General features: G+C 49.5%; 1 protein-coding gene and 1 long non-coding RNA gene across 3 annotated transcripts in view; one reads left to right on the forward strand and one right to left on the reverse strand.

Annotated features, from left to right (window-relative positions):
- Positions 1 to 20,686, forward strand: part of Abcc3 (ATP binding cassette subfamily C member 3) — a 57,019-nt gene that overhangs the window by 950 nt on the left and 35,383 nt on the right. For both annotated transcript variants that reach the window (XM_021176425.2, XM_021176426.2), the window contains exons 2-8: positions 16,743 to 16,919; positions 17,263 to 17,388; positions 17,596 to 17,733; positions 18,404 to 18,529; positions 18,745 to 18,806; positions 19,439 to 19,570; positions 20,648 to 20,686. The exon at positions 20,648 to 20,686 is cut by the window's right edge and continues 150 nt beyond it. In XM_021176425.2, coding sequence (XP_021032084.1) covers positions 16,743 to 16,919; positions 17,263 to 17,388; positions 17,596 to 17,733; positions 18,404 to 18,529; positions 18,745 to 18,806; positions 19,439 to 19,570; positions 20,648 to 20,686 — 800 coding nt within the window. The remainder of the gene's footprint in view (positions 1 to 16,742; positions 16,920 to 17,262; positions 17,389 to 17,595; positions 17,734 to 18,403; positions 18,530 to 18,744; positions 18,807 to 19,438; positions 19,571 to 20,647) is intronic.
- LOC110304816 (uncharacterized) lies at positions 4,819 to 14,830 on the reverse strand. The gene is made up of 4 exons (XR_002379110.2): positions 14,746 to 14,830; positions 14,366 to 14,526; positions 9,661 to 9,981; positions 4,819 to 6,498 (listed from the first exon to the last, which is right to left on the reverse strand). It is a non-coding gene; the product is annotated as an uncharacterized LOC110304816 (long non-coding RNA).

Below are 20,686 nucleotides of genomic sequence, written 5' to 3' on the forward strand. Positions count from 1 at the left end.
TAATAATAAAGTAAGTTAAAGCAGGTCTTTTGTACTGGGGTTATAGCTCAGGGGCGTGGCGCTTGCCTGATATGCAGGAGACTCTGGGCTCAAAACACAGTACCGTGAGGGTATGGTATGTGCGCACTCGCGCAAGCTCGGTGCAGAAAGGTAACTTTCTGTGTCTCTCCTCAAATCCTTGTATCAGTCATCTTAAACGTCTGAAGTGTGTGCAGCCTCAGCACTTGTTCCTCCACCAGGCAAAGCAACTGGGGACACAATCTCAGCCTCACAGGCAGAGTTGACACGGGGCTACTTTCTGATTACCCAGGGGCTGCCCGCCCTCGTCTGGTTTCAAATCTAGAATCCGAATCCCAGTCTGTGTTTCTTCCATGAGGAGTATTTGTGTATAGGCATCTGGTGTGTGCAGATGTGCGTGTGCAGGGATGAGGGTGAGCTGTTTTGCACAAGCGTGTGCTGTGTGTCTGTGTGTGAACAGGCATGTAAAAGTCAAGAGCCACATCTCGGACTGGACTGGGCACAAAGTGTAACGTGGACTTGAGAGAAGTGAAAGGTCCTACGTCCCCTTCCCTTCCTGCCTCCCAATGCCAAGAAGCTGAATGTAGCTGCACAGCCTGTCAGTATTCAGTATTCAGGAGCTGGAAGTAGAACCAGAAATTCCAGGTTATCCTTGGCTACAGGGCAAGTGCCAAGGCCAGTCTGAGACACATGAGACTTTATTTCCAAACAAACAACAAAAAGAAAAAATTAAAAGTGCTTCTGGAGACTACCCTTTTCCTTTGGGTCACTAACTGGTTCTAGCTCAAACCATGAGGAGTGCCCCCATCATCTAGACGGGAGTGGCCACTCTCCTCTGAGGTCCAGAGGGAATACACTGGAGTATGGGCGAGCTTCTTTTCTCTGCTCACTTGGACTTGCCAGGCATGACTGTGGCATGGTAATGATCACAGTGACTAGGCAAAAAAAAAAAAAAAAAAAAAAAGGTGACAAACAGGAGGAAGGGTGTGCCAAGTTTCAGGTGCAACCTTCCTGGTCCCTAGGCGGCAATAAAGCCTTGAGTAATTAGAACTTCCCAAGGCATTGCGCCCCAGAGGCTGGAGATAGAAACCTGTCCCAAGTCAGGGATATGCAACACAGGGGCTTAGCTAAACCAACCTTTCAAGGTAGAGACTTGGGGTGACACCTGGCTGGTATAGCAGTGGCAAGATCATCATGTTGTTCCAGAGTTCTGGACTAAGAGGCAAGATGCCCGTATCATAGTGCCAATCTTCCCATGCCTGGCTGCACTTTTGAGCCTCAGGCACCCTGGCCCTGGAACATAGTACTGTGCATGAGGCCATGTGGGTTGGATCTCATCTCTACTGTGACCCTTTGGAGTGGGGGTTGTCTCTATGCTTCGATGTCTTCAATGATGGGGAGCACGGGGGTGGGGGGGACTGACTACACCTCTGCCCATCCCAGATTGAAAAGATCCTCCTTCTTCCAGGTGATCTTGGCTTTTTGAAGACCATTACTGGTTGCACTTGTCAGTGGCTTCATGTTGGGGTGTGAGAAAGCAGCAAGCTTCGCATAGTTCAGCCCTGGGGAGTGAAGGGGGTGTTGCAGAGCTAAGATGTGGAAGGGTCTCCGGTTAGGGTCTCCGGCCTAAGCTACTCAAAAGGCTGACTTTCTGGGCTACTCTTTTTTTTTTTTTTTTGGTATGCTACTTTGTATCTCATTTGCATCATATATAATTCAGCTATACCTTTGAACCTTAGGAGCCATGGTGAGGAGTAACTGGGAGTAGCCAGGGAAAAGCCAAACAGAGAAGAAAAGGGACTGGACCCCTGTTTACTTAGACTTTCCCTAGCTTTTGATGGCCTTTCTTTCTTCACCTGTGAGATGAGGAAATGAGCCACCTGCTGCTTACCTTGCAAGATTTTTATGGCGATCAAATGAAATAGAGAATGTGAAATTAAGTTGAGAAGCAAGAAGCTCTGTTGGCAGGCCCAGCTAATCCTATTGACTGGTGGGAAGACAGTGAGGAATGAGGTCAGACTGCCATGTGTTTAAAGCCATGGTCCTGCGAGCAAAGAGTTGGCAGGCTGCTGGGACAGAGGCTCGGCTCCAGCAGGAGAGCAGGAAGCTAATGCCTGCTACAGATTCAGCCTCATTCCCCCTATGAGTGGCAATCTGGGGACCTGTGATCCTGTAGATACACCTACACCTGTATGTTCACACACACCACATGCTAGGTGCCATGACATGTCTCCTTCACACTCCCTGTCCCCATCTCTTTGGGCATATATATTATCAATATCTCAGAGTACACCTTAAATTTGTGTGAAAAGAAGCTCCAAAAGAAGTAGGCCAGAGGAAGACTCTGTCTCAAAGAACAAATAGGACATGGTAGCACATGCTTATGATATCATACTTGCGAGGTAGAGGCAGGAGAATCAGACAGGATAGCCCCTAGCTATGCAGCAAATTTGAGGTCAGCCTAGATTACATGAGATCCCATCTCAAAAACAAAGCCTGGCAGTGTTAGCACACGCTTTTAATCCTAGCACTGTGGAGGCAGAGGCAGATGGATCTCTGTGAGTTCAAGACCAGCCTGATCTACAGAGCGGGTTCCAAGCCAGCTAGAGTTACACAGAGAAACCCTGTCTGGAAAAACAAAACAAAACAAAAAAAAACGAAAACAAAACAAACAAACACATCCAAAAATTGGAGAGAGAGTTCAGATGCAAGAGATCAAGGGCAGAGGAGGTTGGGAATTCTCTCTGTTCTGATTGGCTGCCCAATGCCCCCAGAGGACCACTGTTTGTTTTGGGACAGGTTAGACAGACCTCACTGGGGTGAAGGGAGTGCATAGAGAAGCCTGGACTGTTCTCAAAAAGTGTAGTCTGTTTGCATAACTAAGTTTGATCCCAGGCCCTCTGGAAGCATAGGAAGCCAGAGGCTCACTTTGCGTGTATACAGAATTATCCTGACTGCCTAAAAAGTAGCTGGCACTTGAGATGTACAATTACCCACCTCGTGGGAAGAAAACCCAAGCAAGGACAGCAGATGGTCCTCACTCCGGATTCTATGAGCTAGGGAAGAAGGACATTTTAGTCGATGGAGATTCTCCAGTTCCTCTTCTCTGATTCCTGGACCCTTCCATTCCTGGCTTTCTCATTGTCCCAGACTTAAGTCTACTTGGCAGCAGCTCTTGGTCCCATGGGTTTCATAGGGGTCAAGCCCATATGGAAAAGATAAGTATTCCACCACCTAAGGAGGGACTAAGCTCCGGTACCTTGAAGACCCATTTCCATGGCTCCTTCTTTGGCTCATCTCAATTCTGTCATTGACTGGGTAGTAACTGTGAGGAAGTCACTCAACTTCTTTGGGTCTAGCTGAGCTTACGGTGGTTTGGGGGAGGGGGTTGTTTGGGGAGGGCATTCAGGTCTGCAGCTGCTTGGTGATGATTCCGGGAGGATGAGCTTGTGGCCCAGGGCCGTAAATAAGGTGCTCTAAACATTAGGGCTATAGGTATTATAGGTTCTAAGGTTTCCTATTAGATTGTTGCCCAACACTCATAGGCACAAGTAATGGACAAGGTCCAAGTTTCGATGCATCTGGGCTCCCATATGAAAACAATGTCATGCAAAGATGCTGGGAACAGGATGGCTGCTGAATGAACAGATGGGTGGAAGATGCCCACTTGTAAGCCTGCTAGATACCATCTCCTTCCAGGGACCTAATCTTCCCTGCCAGGCCAGGGGCCTGGAAAACCCTTTTCATTAAAGCTGGAGATCTCGAACCTCAGGCTTATTAGTTTTAGTCTCTGAGTTCTTGGCTTCTGGGTGGGAGATTTGGTCCCTTGTGGTCCTAGACCGTCTCCCCCTGTTCCCTGGGCCTGAGCTAAAGGGAGAAACTTAGGAAAGGAAGTGAGTCGGGGATGTAACCTGGGAGGAGAAGCTTTGCCAAATGAACTGGCTTCCCCACCTCACTCCCCAAAATGGTCTTATTGCCACACCTGCAATCCCAGTGCTCAGAAAGCTGGAGCAGAAAGATCGCCCTGAGGCTGAGGCTATCCCTGGCCATAGATGTTGTTTTCAAAACAACCAAGGGGCTAAAGACGCAACTTAGTTGGAGGAGTGCTGGCCAAGCATTCGTGAAGCTGGTGCTTGATTATAAGCACCACACCTATAAATCCTGGCACTTGGCATTTGGAAGCAGGAGGATCAGGAATTCAAGGTCTTTCTTAGGTACATACTGAATTTGAGGTCAACCTGGTCTATATAAGACCCATCTAACAAAATAAACAGGGGCTAGAGAGATGCCCCCGTGGTTACGAATGCTTCTTGCTCTTCCAAAGGACTGGAACTCAATACTCAGAGCTCACATTAGGTGGCTCATGACCGCCTGTAACTCTAGCTGCAGGGAATCCAACTTCTGGCCTTCTCGGGTACCTGCAGTCTCATGCACTCATGTATGCACAGACACACCTATACATAATTAAAAATTATAACAATAAGGCTAGGCGATGGTGGCACATGCCTCCAATACCAGCACTTGGGAGGCAGAGGCAGGCCAATCTCTGAAGTCAGCCTGGTCTACAGAGTTCCAGGATGAACCTGTCTGGAAAAATATATTACAAAAACAAATCTTGGGGCTGGAGAGATGGCTCAGTGCTTAAGAGCACTGACTGCTCTTCCAGAGGTCCTGAGTTCAATTCCCAGCAACCACATGGTGGCTCACAACTGTCTGTAGTGGGATTAGATGCCCTCTCCTGGTGTGTCTGAAGACAGCGACAGTGTACTTGTCATATAAATAAATAAATAAATAAATAAATAAATAAATAAATAAATATTTTTTTTAAAAAAATCTTAAAACAATAGCAAACCAAAGGGCTTTGGAGTACAAATGGCCTAATTTTGAAGTGAGGGCTGAAAGTCTGTGCCTTTGCCCCCTCCCCCTATAGGTACCTCGGGGTCAGGACACCCGGTTGTGCTCTCCTCTAGCCCACCTGGAACTATTCTTTCTGCAGTTGGTCCAGGAAGCTGAGCTGTGGGGCAGAGTGTGAGTGGGAATGAGACCTCAAGCCTAGATTAAATTTCTCTTCCAAACCAGACAGTCCAGTTTCTAATCCCCTTTGCCCCCAGAACTCAGCTGGTCCATTGCCTGGTATTGGCAATCCCTACGCCCCAGGTGCATGGATGAACTGCAGGAGGGGAGGGCTGGCAGCGTGATTCTGATGTCACACTGGTGCTGACAGGGCACTAGGGAGGCACAGTCGAACCCAAGGAGCCTAGGACTTGGGTTGCATTGTCAGACCTTGAGTTCCAGGTTAACCATGGGTCCCAGAAGTCCTGGCACAGTGACACTCAATAACCAAAAGTCTTCCCGGGATGCCAGGTCTTTTACAGGAGTGAGAGGTGTGTTCTGCCTTCAAGCTAGCGGCTGGCCCAGCATAGCCCTCTGTGGCCTCTCAGGCTTCCTGTTTTTGTCTTAGTAGCTCATGGAGGGCCGGGGAGGGGGTGGTGGTGAATCAGAAGGTGGCTGCTTCCCTTCCCTCCAATTTCTGCTGAGATAGATGATCTTGCCAATCGGTCCCTTCGCAGTGACCTCAGGAGCTGTCTAGCACAGATGCACACTCCCACCCCCCCATACCAGATTGAGGAAGCAATGAATCTTCTTTAGACAGAGCCTGTCAGCAGCCTGAGGCCTGGGAGATTGCTGACAGAAGTGGGACAGAGAACTCTGGAGTCCTTATGCCCCTCCCCCTGCCACTGGTTTGAGTCTACAAGGGATCTCAGCCTCAGTGCCCATGAAGGGGCATCTGCCCTGTGGTCCATTCTGGGTGCCGGACCTTCTACCTTATCGGCTCCATCCAGCTGTTTAATCGCAGTATTTAGGAAGCTGCTGTTGCTATGGAAACCAAGTGGATGACGGCAGGCGGGGCTGTGGGCCTGGGCTGCCTCCCAGCTGGTGCTCTTCGGACCAGGAATGGAAGAGGAGTTTTAAGGAGCCACCCTCCACCCTGCCTGAGGGGATCCAGGAAATGACCACAACTGACTCTGTCCTCTCTGTCATTTATACTTTAGTGCCTTCGTCTCGAGGCCCCTTTTTGTTGTCAGGATGGTGCTTCAGTGCCAGAGAAACAGCATGATGTTGTCTTGGTGTTCAGCCACGGAAGCTGGGGCCCGGGAGAGCACGTTAGTTCATTCACTCGTGTGTTTTGTTCAGTCGGTGTAGAGAGGGTATGTGCCTTCTGGGCTAAGTGCCCAGAAGCCATGGGCAGGCAGGTAGGAAGGTGAAGGTGAAGGTGAGGCTGAGCTCTGGAAGTTCTGCCTCGGTGCTTTTCCTTGAAGAAGGACCAAAGTCATCTGGCTGAGATGGGCAGGCTGCAAACTCTAGGCAGTGAGGAGCATCGCGGTCAACAAAAGCTGTCCTTTAGCAAACCTGTCCTCAAGGAGAGGTTGAAAAGCAATAACTGAAACACGTGTATCAAGTGAGAGAAGGTTGTCATGGCTGTGGAGAAAATAAAATGGATAAGGGACAGGTGCAGGGTTAAGACCAGGCCTACGATGGGTCACAGTTCTAATTAGGAACTTTGATGAGACAGTATAATCAGAGCTAAACCTGCACAGGGGCAGTGAGGGTTCAGAGGCAAGTGAAGAAGGAACAGCTGAAGGTGACCAGGTCCCAGGCCAGGGTCTTAAGGCAGACTGAGGCTAGAAGATCACACAGGTCAGGAAGCTGCCAATGATTTGGAGGGCTGTGTGGCGTTCCCTGCATTTTCCTTAACGCCGGTAAGAGGCAGGGAGGTGCAATGGGTGTGTAGTCTAGCTCGGACTTCCAATAGGTTTTTCTGGCTGTACTAGGAAAGAGAATGTAGGGACAAGTGGTTGAGCCAAAGCAGGAAACCAGAGAGAGGGCCCTGGAAGGAATCCAGTCAGCAGAGCAGAGGGTGGAGAAGAGGCCAGATTCAAGAGATTAGGGCCAGCAGGTGAGGTTCCCTGTCTCTGGATAAGGTTGATCAAATATAGCATCACCACAGAGTTCTGCTTAGCCTTTGTGTGTACGTGAGAGGAGCTGTTTTTGTTTGAGACAGGATCTTGTTATGTAGACTAGGATAGGTTTGTTACAGAGCTAGGGTGGTAGGCATGTATGGTTACACCTGAACTCCCACCTGATTTTTTTTTTTTTTTTTTTTTTTTGGACAGAGTGGACAGGGTTTACTGATGGATAGGATCAGGAAGTGAGAAAGAGAAAAAGCTGGGGTGCCCAGGAAGATCCTGTCCTGAAGGAAGGGGAAAGGGTGGAGGAGAGATCAGGAGGGATGGAGGGAGGAAAGAAGAAGGCATTGCCAGTCACCAAGGTAGGCAGGTAGCAGGAGAAGAGGTATCCCAGTTCCAGACCTGCGGTGTGTGATATGTCCCATGTATGTTCTAGCAATAGCTCTGGGGTGGATAATCTGGGATGCAGGAATGAACAACAGGTACCTGCTGTCTCTAAGGAGCACATCTCCCACAAGAATAGTCTCCCAGACAGGACCTTCATGAGCCCAGAGCCACCATCCAGTCCTCAACCCCCAAGGTTACTTGGTTCTGTCTACGGCATCAGTGTTTATGTCATAAAACATGTCCCCAACAGCCCGATGTCCTGTCTATCACCCACTTTCCGAAGTGTGACCAGGTAACGGGTAGGCATTTTCCCCATTCATTACTCCTGCATGAAAGGTGGCTGTGGGTCTGTCATTATTTGCATCCAAAGTTCAGAGGGTTGCAGGAACCAGCTACCATTTCATGACTCAAAAGTGGCAGAACTGAGACAAGTGCAACAGTAACACTTGGGAGGTGAAGGCAGCAGAATCAAGAGTTCAAAGCCAGCCTAAGCTACACAGTAAGTTCAAGGCTAGCCTACCTTAAACAAGAACTTGGCCTCAGACCAACAAACAGACTAACAGAGATATACTACATCAGCAACACCAAGGTTGGTTCCTCTGGTGACCTTAAAGCCAGTGATGTGTCCTAGTGTTAACTATGGACCCGTACATAGGTTCTCTCACCCCACGCTCCTTCATGATGTATTTAACAGTTTCTGGTGTGCTCCAGGGCACCTGACCCTGTGCTGAGGGATGCAGCCTCAAGAGAGAACAAGAGGAGGGCATGGGGTACCCCGCTAAAGATCTGCAAGACTCAGGGGGGAAGCGTCTCTGGTACATGGGCCCAGGGAGAATGGATTAGAAGAAACCACCATCCCATGGCATCTCCAAAGCCAGGATATTTGTCCTGGCTCCACAGTGTCAACTGTCCCTGAAGCTGTTACCAAAGCCAGTGATGTTCACTTTTCCTCTGTAAACTGAACCCAACAACACCCCTGTTTTATATCTCAGGAACCTGTTTTGAATTACCCCCTGGATAGTAGCTTTATGAGGGTAGCCATAAAATGCTGGAAACGCTTTATGCCACCTTGTTCCCCTCACCTTGCTGGTCACTGCAGCTACAAAGGAGGCTACCCTAGCAAAGTCAGAGAGCACCAGTGTGGTGCAATTCAGGTACACCAATAGTAAAGGCAGGATGGCCCAAATTTCAAGGCCAACCTGGGCAATTTAGCAAGCCTCAAGATTTAAAAAAAAAAAAAAATCAAACATGAAGACATAGCCCAGTGGTAGATAGAGTCCTTGCCTTGCTTGGGTGAGATCCCAGGCTCTATGTCCTTTGCCACCAAAATGAGGGTGACTCATTCAACACACAGGGCATTCTTTTGGTGGGAGCGGGGATATGCCGCGGTACCTGTGTGGAGGTCAGAGGACAACTTTAAGAAGTTTGTTCCCTTCTTCCACTATGTGTATTTTTTTTTTTTTTTTTTTTGGTTTTTCGAGACAGGGTTTTCCTGTGTAGCCCTGGTTGTCCTGGAACTCACTTTGTAGACCAGGCTGGCCTCGAACTCAGAAATCCGCCTGCCTCTGCCTCCCCAGTGCTGGGATTAAAGGCGTGCCCCATCACGCCCGGCTATGTGTATTTTTGTGAACCAAACTCAGGTTGTCGGGCTTAGTGTGTGCTGCTACCTGCTGAGCCATCTCCCCACCCTCAGTACGTGGTTTTGAAAGATTCGTGTATACTGAACTGAAAGAAGGTGCTCATTTTCATATCTGTACGTTAACAACCGTTAACAGGGAGAACATTTGCTTGCTTGTAGCTATGGAGATTGTGTGTGTGTGTGTGTGTGAGTGTGCGCGTGTGTGTGTGTACCGTGGAGCATATGTGGAGATATGAGGACAACCTGGTGTGTTGGTCTTCACCCTCCATCTTGTTGGAGACAATGCCTCTTGTTTGCAGCAGTGCACGTCAGGCTAACTGGCTCCCACGTTTTGAAGGATGCTCTGCTTCTATCTCCCATCTGGCCAGAGGAGCACCAAGATTACAGATGTGGTTTCTGTGCCTCGATTGACATGGATTTTGGGGGTTTGAACTCTGGTTCCCACACCTGTGTGGCACGTGCTTTAATAACTGAGCCATCTCCCTAGTCCCCAAGAGGTATCTCTTAAAAACTCATAACCTGAATTGGTATCAGGGTTCTTGGCTTAGCATGCTTGGCTCATTCCCCAGGACCAGAATCAAAGACAAAAGTCACAGCAGAAATGCCTAGAGGCTTCGTATAGAATATGTGAGCCAGAGATCTGCTTACCTCAGTTAGGAGCTTTCTGGAACCGGATGGGGTGTGTTCTCGGTAGAAAGTTCACATCATGGAACACACAGAAATGCAGGTGGACTCTCCAGAATAATATACCACCACACTTTGTTGACTGAAAATGCCAGACAAACACCATACAGCTTCATTTATGGCAAGCTCCAATCCAGGCTTGGATCACCCATTGCGTGAAAATCCATTGCAGGAGAAATCAGGGTGTGTTCTCTGTGGTGGACAGTGGTGAGGAAGGCCCAGGGCGTCTTCTGTCACCAGTGCTATATCTCTTGGTGTAGATGTTGTTTACACAGCTCAATACACCTGTGTAGGGGCGGGGGATTGTGGAGGTTTCTATTTCAGAGATATGTGCATTTTTTTCTATAATTACGTCACACTTGAATTTTAAAAAATGCTTTTAAAGTGGGTTTTGGCAGGAATAGTGGTACACACTCATAATTCCAGTACTTGCAAAGTAGAGACAGAATGATCAGGAATTTAAGGCCAGCCTGGGTTACTAGAGACCCTACCCCAAAAAGGAAAATAATACAAAATAGAGTGGAGGGTGGGGGAGGTGGAGAAGAAAAGGCAAAACTGGGGCTAAGCAGTCTGCCTTCCCTCCATCTTGATCTCCCTGATCAGGAGGACTGGTGTAGACTCGGCTCATGATTGACAATGTAGAAGCTTAGCAGGAGTATGTGGGGTTTGGGCTTATATCGTCTGAGTAAAGACAGAAAATGGGCCAGACATGGTGTTACAGGTGTGATCCCAGCAAATGGGAGACTGAAACCAGGAGGATCATGAGTTTGAGGCCAGCCTGAACACATTGAGATCTTGTCTCAAAAGACCCTGGATCTTGAACTATAGCTCAGTGGTAGAGCACCTGCCTGGCATGTGCAATGCCCCACCCCCGGGGTTGATTTCCTAATAAGGAAGAAAGGAAAGAAAGACAAGAGAGAGAGAGGAAGGGAAATATAAAGAATAAATGGGTACCAGCTACGTCCTGTGTAGGGATCTGGAGTACAACATGTATGTACCACAATTACCCAACACGAACACACACGGCCTGAGGGAGGAGCCTCCAGGCCGAATGTCCTGGCTGCGGGCTGCCAGGCTGCTGTGTCTGTAGCACGGGACTTTCTCCAAAGCATCCTCCGAAGCAGGAAAGTGGCTCCAGAAAGTGTCACTCACAACGAGCACTGAGCACCGATTCTAGATGTGGACGGATGCTCAGGGAGGGGAGAGGCTGCCCCTGAGCCTGCCCAGCACTGCTCAGTGGAGGTGCTGGGGTTTGCAGAGTTGGAAGAAGAGAGACCAGGCACAGCCAAGGTGCCCAAGTGGGAACCCCAGAGCAGGCTCAGAGTGGAGAGAGTGAAGGGATGAGGAGGGGAGAAAGTGGGAGGAGAGTCCTGCAGGACCTGCCCACCAGGGTGGGCTGGGCTCTATAAACAGCGGGAGCCATGGCAGCTTTGCTGGCACATGACAGGGGACAAAGCTATATTTCAGGAAAAAGCAGCAGTGGCCAGGGCATTGGAGGACAGAAGGCTATCCAGAGATGACTAGGGGAAAAACAGGCTAAGGAAAGGGAAGCAGGGTGTAGTAGCCTTCCCTAGAAGCACAGATGAAGAACCCAGACCACTAGAAAGTTTCTAAGTTCACTCAAGGCCAGCTGAGGTTTTACACGCTATAAGAAGACACTTTGATTTTTGTCTTCTAGATAATGATGAGCCTCTGAAGGTTTAGAAGGAGTATATGATATTATCTTCTTTGTTAATGCTTTCATTTCTTCAATGGGTGTGTGTGTGTGTGTGTGTGTGTGTGTGTGTGTGTGTGTGTATTTGGAGTCTGGTGAAGGCTAGTGTTATGCAGGGGGATCATGGCAGGCCTTGTTGAAAAGGAAAGACTTAAGCATGTAGGGAAAAGCACTTTGGGAAAAGGAGGATGGTATGTGAAAAGGCCCTGAGGCAGGAATTGCTTAGCAGGTAGGTGCTCAGGAACAGCAAAAAAATCGGTGGCTGCCATGAGGTAAGAGAACAGTATAGAAGTCAGGGCAGAGGGATGGGACATGGTACAGGGTGTGTAGAATGGAGGTTTCTAGTTAAGAGTTGATTATAGGCCAGGCAGTGGTGGTGCATGCCTTTAATCCCAGCACCTGGGAGGCAGAGGCAGGTGGATTTCTGAGTTTGAGGCCAGTCTGGTCTACAGAGTGAGTTCCAGGACAGCCAGGGCTACACAGAGAAACCCTGTCTCAAAAAAAAAAAAAAAAAAAAAAAAAAAAACCACACACACACACAAAACAAAACAAACAAACAAACAAAAGAGTTGATTATAGCATTGGTGACTGAGGAACAGGCTAGAGAGATGAGCCCAAAAGTCATTGATATCTACATGCCCTGGAACTCTGAGACCAAAGGAGAGCAGCAGAGGGTGAACCCAGATAGAGAAGCGAAAGGACTGAGCCTGGGCACTCTCACATCAAGAGAAGGAGCCAGCTAAGAGACCATGAGGCATGGCTATGAAGAAAGAACAGGGCCAGCATTCGCATCCCTGAGGTGCCAAAAGAAAAGAGAGCAGAGCCTGTTGGCAGGCTCTGAGAGGCTAGAGCTGGTATGATAGCTGGAGGGTAAGTGGGAGGGACCAGGTAGGAGTGGCCAACTTGGAGGTTTTATCCTCTTTGTTGTGGTCATCATCATCATCATCACCCCCACGGTTTTAACCCTGAAGAAGCCGAGACCCTCTAGAGGTGATCAGATCACAGGGGCTTAAAAGAGGTGAAAGCCCGAGTTAGACACCTGCCTATCCAGTCACTCCTCCCAGCAAGGGTCCAGTTGAGGTGCTTCCTGGGGAAGTAGAAGTTAGATGTGTGGTGGTGGCTTTGACAGAGACAGGCAGCACCAGTGGGGTTTGCTGTTCCTTTCAGGAAATAAAACAAGTTTGTCATAAAAGGTATTGAACATGAGGTAGCTGAGGACAGATGAGATGTCTTCTGAGAGACAAGGGGGGAGAGGCCACATAGGCCCTAGGACAGCGGCTTCTCAGCCTGTGGGTTGCAATGTCTCAAAGGATCCTTTCATTGGATCCTGAATGTCAGATGTTTACATTAGGATTCATAAAAGTGTGAAATTGCAGTTACAAAGTAGCAACAAAAATAATTTCATGGTCGGGGGTTGCCACGACATGAGGAACTGTATTAAAGGGTTGCAGTATTTGGAAGGTTGAGAACCACTGGCCTAGGAGACTGGAGCTAGTGACTTGGCTTCAGGGCTCCTCAGTGCAGTCTGTGATCAATGATGCACAGTGACCTAAGGGCTAAGGTTGTGCACACATAGTTCACTGGGACAAAGAGAAAAAAAAGTCAGTAAGAAATACTTGCCAGGAAGTGGGAGACCAGGAAGGAGCCGAGGTGAGGGTACTGAAGCATGAGAATGGCTGAAGCCATTTTCCCTGCAGAGTCTGAGAAAGCTCAGGGACTGGGTGGCTGCAGGAGGCTGGGGGAGGGGCCAGGCTGGAGGAGAGGATATATGGAAAACTTAGACACCCAGCTTACTTCTCCATCTCCTTTCAAATACAGGCCAGTGCCAGCCATCCCTACAGAGACTCTCCTCCTCCTCCTCCTCCTCCTCTTCCTCCTCCTCCTCTTTTTCCTCCTCCTCCTCCTCTTCCTCCTCCTCCTCCCCCCTCCTCCTCCCCCTCCTCCTCCTCCTCCCTCTCCTCTTTCTCCTCTTCCTCCTCCTCTTCTTCCTTCTTCTCCTCCTCCTCTTTTTTCCTCCTCCTCCTCTTCCTCCTCCTTCTCCTCCTCTTCCACCTCCTTCTCCTTCCCCTCCTCTTCCTCTTTCTCCTCTTCCTCCTCCTCTTCTTCCTTCTCCTCCTCCTCTTCCTCCTCCTCCTCCTTCTCCTTCTCCTCCTCCCCTGTTCTTCCTCCTCTCCTTCCCTCCTCTTCCTCTCCTTTTACGTGTATCTATGCACATGTACATGTTCATGTGTGTGCAGGTCCACATACGTGTATGCATACATGCAACCCAGAGGATAACCTGCAATGTCATTCCTCAGGCACCGTTCTTAAGGTGCCATGACTTAGGGACCTTCCATCTTTTGGGGGAGAGGGTATCTTCGTGGCCTGAAGCTCACCAAGGAAGCCTTTCTCCCCCTCCCAGCCCGGGCATTACAAGGGCAGGCCAGTATACCTGGCTTAAAAACGAAGACCAAAAAAAAAAATCACTGAGCCTCCGCAGACCCATCAAGTGCCACACCAAATCCATAGGGCACCCCTTAGTGCTTTCTTATCTCACCTGACAGTACTGAAGCAGCCACACCTCTGGAGTCACACAGATTTGAGAGAATCTCCCAGTTCCAGTAACAGAAAACGAATCTGCTTCCGGAAAAGCAGATTTATGTGCATGCTAAACTCGCATGAAAATGAAATCGTAGTTAGAGGGAGGGCGGGAGTTCCTCAGGGAGCAGTTGTCTCTAGGTGGATGGGGTGGAGGCGGGTTTTCTCATTATTTGTTTGTAGGGGGGGGCTTTTGTAAAGAGCATCTAACACTTTGTGAAAAGAAGAAGTGAGTATGTTAGCCACCTTGGAGGAAGAGGTCTGAACACAAAGCATTAGTGCATGAATTGGTTTAAAAAAGTATGGAGGTACAGGTACAGCCCAAGGAAGAGCTGTAACCCGAGGGTGACCAACCCCTGAGCTGCCAGCAGTACTTACTCGGGGCACTTCCTGGGTGAACAGGGACAATTGCTTAGCCTTCGCTTCATAATTTGCAGAGTTCTCTGCTCATGCCTTTGCACCAATGTGTCGTGGAAAATTGTTAATTCGCTCTGGGCTCCAGGCTGGTACGTGCACAGCTCAGTACCTGCCCAAGAGCTCTGGATTCATAAATGAAACACACACACACATACACAACTGTTATATTTTTATATGCCTTGACTAGCTCAATGGCCGGCCACTTCCAAACCTCTCCGAGGCTAGCACACACTCCCCTCCGGTATTCCTGAGTTAACATTTTCTAAATCTCTATTTTCTCTTTGTTGCCCTGTTTCCTTCTGGGCAGCCCTCCCTCGGGGCCCCTTTCCCTTTGCACCTACATTGCTGGATGATTTCCTCCTGAAGCTCTTAAATCTGATCTCTCTGCTTCCGTGTCACGGCGATTCTGCCCCTTCTCCCTGTGTTTCTTGCCCAGGAGTCCTACCTCTTTCACCCTGCTCAGCCAATGGCCGTTGGCTCTTTATTGATTAATCAAAAAATCAATTGGGGACAGGGACTCGGCGTCTGGACATGTTGATTCTCGTGTGATTTTTGGAGCCGAATTAAGACAAAACATTGAACGAATCCCCAACACCTGTAAATCTCACATCACTCTAATAAGGTAGGTAGAAGTAGGTAGAGGCAGAGAACGGTTACCCCATCTTTTTCTCTGTAATATATGTGTGTGTGTGTGTGTGTGTGTGTATGTATGTGTGTGTGTGTATATACATACATACATACATACATACATACATATATATGTATACATGTATATATATACACACACACACATATATACATAAACACACATACATATATACATCACATGTATGTATATATCACATGTATGAACATACATACACAGACACACACACACACACACACACCTATACATATATGATATATGCCAGGGCTGGGAAGTGAAGAAAGGCTTACTTGGTGAGCTTTAGGTCACTAGGAGACTCTATCTCAAAAAAGGTGGATGAAGCCTTAGGAATTGTGCCTGGGAGATGACATTAGGTTGTCTTCTGGCTTGTATTCATACATACATGATGTAGACCTTCACACACATGAACATGTGCATGCACACACACGAAAAACTAGAAGAAGGGCGAGAGGAGGAAGAGAAGGAAGAAGAGGGGAGGAGGTAGAGGGTGTCTGTAGGGGTGGCTGGCATTGTCTTGGCTTTGAAATGAGATGGAGAAATATATACACACATATATTTATATAATTATATCATATATACATTATATTATATATATTATTGTGTGTGCATTCGGAGATTCCAGGGTTGATTGTTATGTACATTTATTCTATCTATCTATCTATCTATCTATCTATCTATCTATCTATCTATCTATCTATCTAATGAGGGGTGCGTGCAAGTGTCACAGTGCATATGTGAAGGTCAGAGGGCAACTTTCAGGAAGTTGGTTCTCTCCTTCCCATGTAGATCTGGGGATGGAATTTAGTTTGTAAGTCTTGATTGGTGGCTCATACCTTTGCTGAGCCATCTTCCTGGTCCTCTACCTTTATCTTTTGAGACAGAATCTCTCCGTGAACTTGAGCACCATCAATTCCACTAGACTGGCTGGCTAAAAAGCTTAGGGATCCACCTGTCTCCCCCTTCTCAGCCCTTGCCCCCACTGTCATGACAGCCACCCCAGCACTGGGGTGTGGACCAGCATGCTGGGTTGGTTTAAAAAGAAAAGAAAATACATAAACTTGGTTGGCTCTGGGGATCCAAACTCAGGCCCCTATGCTTACACAACAAAACCATCCACCTAGTCTTAGCCACCCCATTTAAAAGCACCTAAGGACCCAGGAAGCTCTCTCCTTGCCCGGGAGAAATCTGGAGAGAGAGATTTGGTTTTGTTTCGTTTTGGTTTGAGGGGAAAAATGGGAAACAAAGATTAGGCATGTTGAAGAATAAGGCTGGTCTTGGAAGGGTAGAGTGCAAAGAGACATAAGTGACCTTGTGGGATAATGGAAGTATCCTGTCTTTATTGTGTCAATGGCTTTGAGGGTTATGCAACTGTCAAACTCATTAAACTGTACATTTTACGTGGGTACAGCTTATACTGCACTTGAATTACCGGTCAGTTAGAAAGAGTATAAGGAAATGAGGTAGCCTCGGCTCCCTAGGAGTTCACCCCAGGGTATCCCTGCTCACCTAGTCACAGGCACGCTCAGCCTCTTGCCCTCACCTACCCCTCACCCCATGCCCACCTCCACCCTGGGTGGATGGAGTGTCTGTCTGGTCCAGCCATCTCCCCAAGGGCCAACTATGCCTGCACGAGGTTACCACAATGTCAAACTGTTGTGTTTCTGTCTCCAGGACTCCAACCTGTCTATATATACCAACACTCCAGACCTCACACCCTGTTTCCAGAACTCCTTGCTGGCCTGGGTCCCCTGCATCTACCTGTGGGCTGCCTTGCCCTGCTACCTGTTTTACCTGAGACACCATCAGCTCGGCTACATAGTCCTCTCATGGTTATCCAGGCTCAAGACGGTCAGCGCCCCAGGGTTGTCCTCTGAGTGGGGGGGGATTTAAGGGATTCTGCTTCTCATGAACTCCTTGCCCCAACTGGCAGCTAAACCAGTGTTCCTAGCTTGTCCCTGCCCCCATAGTTCTGGGCTATAGAAGCCTATCAATTGAGTCTCCAGGTCTTTCCTCTTTTGAGAATGTTGGAGAATGTTCAAAAATGGAATTTCCCATCACCCTAGAAACTTCTGAGTAGGTCTAGACAGGTCTGGTAGCTTACAATGGCTGCATGAAAAGGGACCTCTCCCTAGCAGAGACTAACTAGTGCTGCCATTAGAAATGGAGACTTGAACCTGTGCATTCTCCACAGGCCCTCGGTGTTCTGCTGTGGTGTGTCTCATGGGTGGACCTGTTCTATTCCTTCCACGGCCTGATCCATGGCTCATCTCCTGCTCCTGTCTTCTTTGTCACACCCCTGGTGGTGGGGATCACCATGGTTAGTGTGGGCCCCAGGATGCTGTGCAGGGAGGTCTCCGGTGGGCTGTGGGGTATGCTACGACCATGGACTCTGAAGAAGAGGGTGGACACATGGCAGTTGTCAGAAGGTGAAATGACTCCAAAAACATCTGGGCACACAAGAAGGGGTTAGAGCAGGCTTAGACGTGTGTGCTTTAGCCAAGTGTTCCCTGCCCTTCCTGCATAGCTGCTGGCCACTTTGCTAATCCAGTACGAGCGGCTTCGGGGGGTGCAGTCTTCGGGAGTGCTCATCATATTCTGGCTCCTGTGTGTGATCTGTGCCATCATCCCCTTCCGTTCCAAGATCCTCTCAGCTTTGGCAGAGGTAAGAAGTCCAGCCCTTCCAGGTCTAGCCCTGTTCAGGGGCACGGCTTCAAGGCTCAAGGTTACTGCTGATTCCGGGCTTTCTCAGTTCCAGGGTTTCCTCTGTTCAGCATCTTTCATGCTGTTCCTCTACCTGCTACATCTCTGCCTGGTGGCAGGAAGCGGGAGATCTGAGCCATGCAAAGAAATAGGTCAAAGATGCAACCGTGGTTAGATGCACCTGGGAGTGCTGGGGCAAGGGAGGGGAAGACAATTCTATAACTGCCACCACCCCCTAGTTCAGTAACCTAGGGAGGGCAGGACCATCCACCTAATGTGGGCCCCAGTGTCTGCTGTGAACACATGTGCAGATGTGTGTGTGAAGACCCACTCATTCGTTCTGTTTCTTCCTGCCTGCTTCAGTCTGGCCTTGCTCTTTGATGGTGGGAGGGATGGAACACAGAGACGGTGGCCCCCATCTCCCTCTCTGGGGAGGACACAGGCAAGGAGCCAGCTGCTGAATTTCATGTCAGCACAATGCCTGGTGCAAGACAAGTCCTCCTCTTGTCACTGCCCCCAACACCACATGCTTTCACCCTCTGGGTGCTCCAGGTGAGCCTGATGCCCCAGGGTGTTGAGCTGCACACCATCCTTCCCAAAAGCTTCTGATGTCCCTCTCTGCTCTCCCCCAGGGTAAAATCTTGGATCCGTTCCGATTCACCACTTTCTACATCTACTTTGCCCTGGTGCTCTGTGCCCTCATCCTGTCCTGCTTCAAGGAGAAGCCGCCTTTGTTCTCCCCGGAGAATCTTGACACAGTGAGTTTGCCCCCAGCAAGGTACAGGGGTTTCAACAGTTTGTGTCTCCGCCCAAATGGTACCAGCAGCCCCATCTCTCCAGTCTCCCCCAAACAGAGACTGCCACCTCCACAGAGAGCAGGCTGAGTGCGTGAAGGAACAGTGGCCTCTCTGCCTCTCCCGCGTGTTAAGATGTATGGGACGCTCCCATCTCCTTGTTTCCTTCTCTCTCCTAGAATCCTTGCCCAGAGGCCAGCGCTGGCTTCTTTTCCCGCTTGTCTTTCTGGTGGTTCACAAGGTGAGTTGGCTCTTGCTCTAGCTTAGACCTAAGGAGTGGGATAGGAAGTCCAGGAACCCCAGGCCTGACTTGCCCCCTCCCCCATACTGCCACCCCACAATAACCAGGTGGGCAGGCCCGGGTGGGCAAAAGTGGCTGTTCGATCTGGGAGTTGAATGCAGAGGCTGAGCCTGGCCCAGTCTAGGTCCCAGGCTACAGGCCATCCCTACATCTGGCAGGCCACAGGGACAGATGCGGAAGGCTGGAAGGAGACCATAATTAGCTCTAAGCTTTTCCATTTGGGATAAGCTTCCAGCTTGTCATCTCCTTGGCTGCTCCTCAGGGTGGCTTGAGGAGGATAATTGTGTCTGTGACCTGAGTGACAACTCATTAACCACACACACCTGAGGCTGGCCTGAATCCCTCCTGCCTTGTGCACTCTCAAGCCTGGCCAGTGTGGGTTTCATTACCAGGGACCCTTGGACAGATAGAGCATCTGGGGACAATAGGAGAGAGGTACAAATCAAGAGGGACCATGGGAATGACTTTGGTACTGCATTTAAGGGGGACCTCCCCTAACCCGAGACCCTAGAAATATCAGCCGCTGCTCTAGGCCTCTGACCCTGTGTGGGGATTCTGCCTCCCTCCTCCAGGCTTGCCATCCTTGGCTACCGACGTCCCCTGGAGGACCATGACCTCTGGTCTCTGTCTGAGGAGGACTGCTCTCACAAGGTGGTACAACGGCTGCTGGAAGCATGGCAAAAGCAGCAGAATCAAGCATCAGGGTGAGTCTTCCCTGTGCCCTCAGGCCCCTGTCCCAACTTCTCAGTCCCCAGGCACCTGTGGTGTTGCTCAAAGACCTGGATGCATAGGCAGGAGCGGGAAACCCAGCAAAAGTAGGGGATGTCTCAGTAGCCTTAGGATGCTGCAGGTGAGAGCAAGGCCTGGGTGAGGGCCTGTCCTCCCTGCTTCATCTGAGAATCAGAGGATGCTGACACTTGTGTCCCACTCCACGTATAGTAGGCGTGGCTCTTAGCATATAGGGTACCTCATTCACTTTCTCAGCAATCCAACAGTATTCTCTCTATTTGTCCCTTGACCCAGAAAAGGGACTATAAAGCTTAGAGGTTTAATGACACAGCCAAGGTCTCCCCACTGACGTTGACAGAGCAATACTCCACACCCAGCTGGCCCAGAGGACCTAATCAGATCTCTGTGCTTGATCAGAATTTGAAATCACAGGGGTTTTCCTAGGGAGGGCAGGACCAGCCCTCTTACTCCTGCCTCTTTTGTCTGGAGGTAGGCCAGAGGGAGAGCCTTTGAGCAGGCAGTCTCCCATCCAGGACCTACAACCAAGCCCTTTTCCAACCCTTGCCCACAAACCAGAGTTTAGAAGTCAGTGCTTGGTCATCCCAGGGCCACTGGAATGTTAGCTGTTGGTGGGAAAAGGACAGGGCTTAGATACCAGTATTGTAGCTTTCCTGCCTTGGGGCCTCTGCAGAGGCCAATAGAAGCCCCAGCTGCCAGCTTTACCCTGTCTCTGTTCCTCCCTCCCCCCAATCTACCTGCTCCTTGTTCAGCTACCCTGATCTCCCCTGTCTCAGTATCCCTAGCAGCTCTGGGAGGCAGGAAAAGACCACAGAGCTGGGTACACAGTTCTCCCTTCAGTAAGCACCTGGAGATTGTCATCTGGGAAGTGATGTTTCTATCCCCTTCCAGTTCTGAAAAGCCAAGAAAAAGCTACTCCCCGATCCCACCTGCCTCTTCCTCCCCATCCCTCTCCTACCTGCCCATCCCACACTGGCCCTTGGTCTCCTGGAACCAGGTACCATTCCTACCCACTGCTGTTTATTCCCAAACAGGCCCCAGACGGCAGCAGCTGAACCAAAGATCCCAGGTGA

Source organism: Mus caroli, unplaced genomic scaffold (genome assembly GCF_978045245.1).
Source record: "Mus caroli unplaced genomic scaffold, Mus_caroli_1 scaffold_13, whole genome shotgun sequence".
Lineage (NCBI taxonomy): Eukaryota > Metazoa > Chordata > Mammalia > Rodentia > Muridae > Mus > Mus caroli.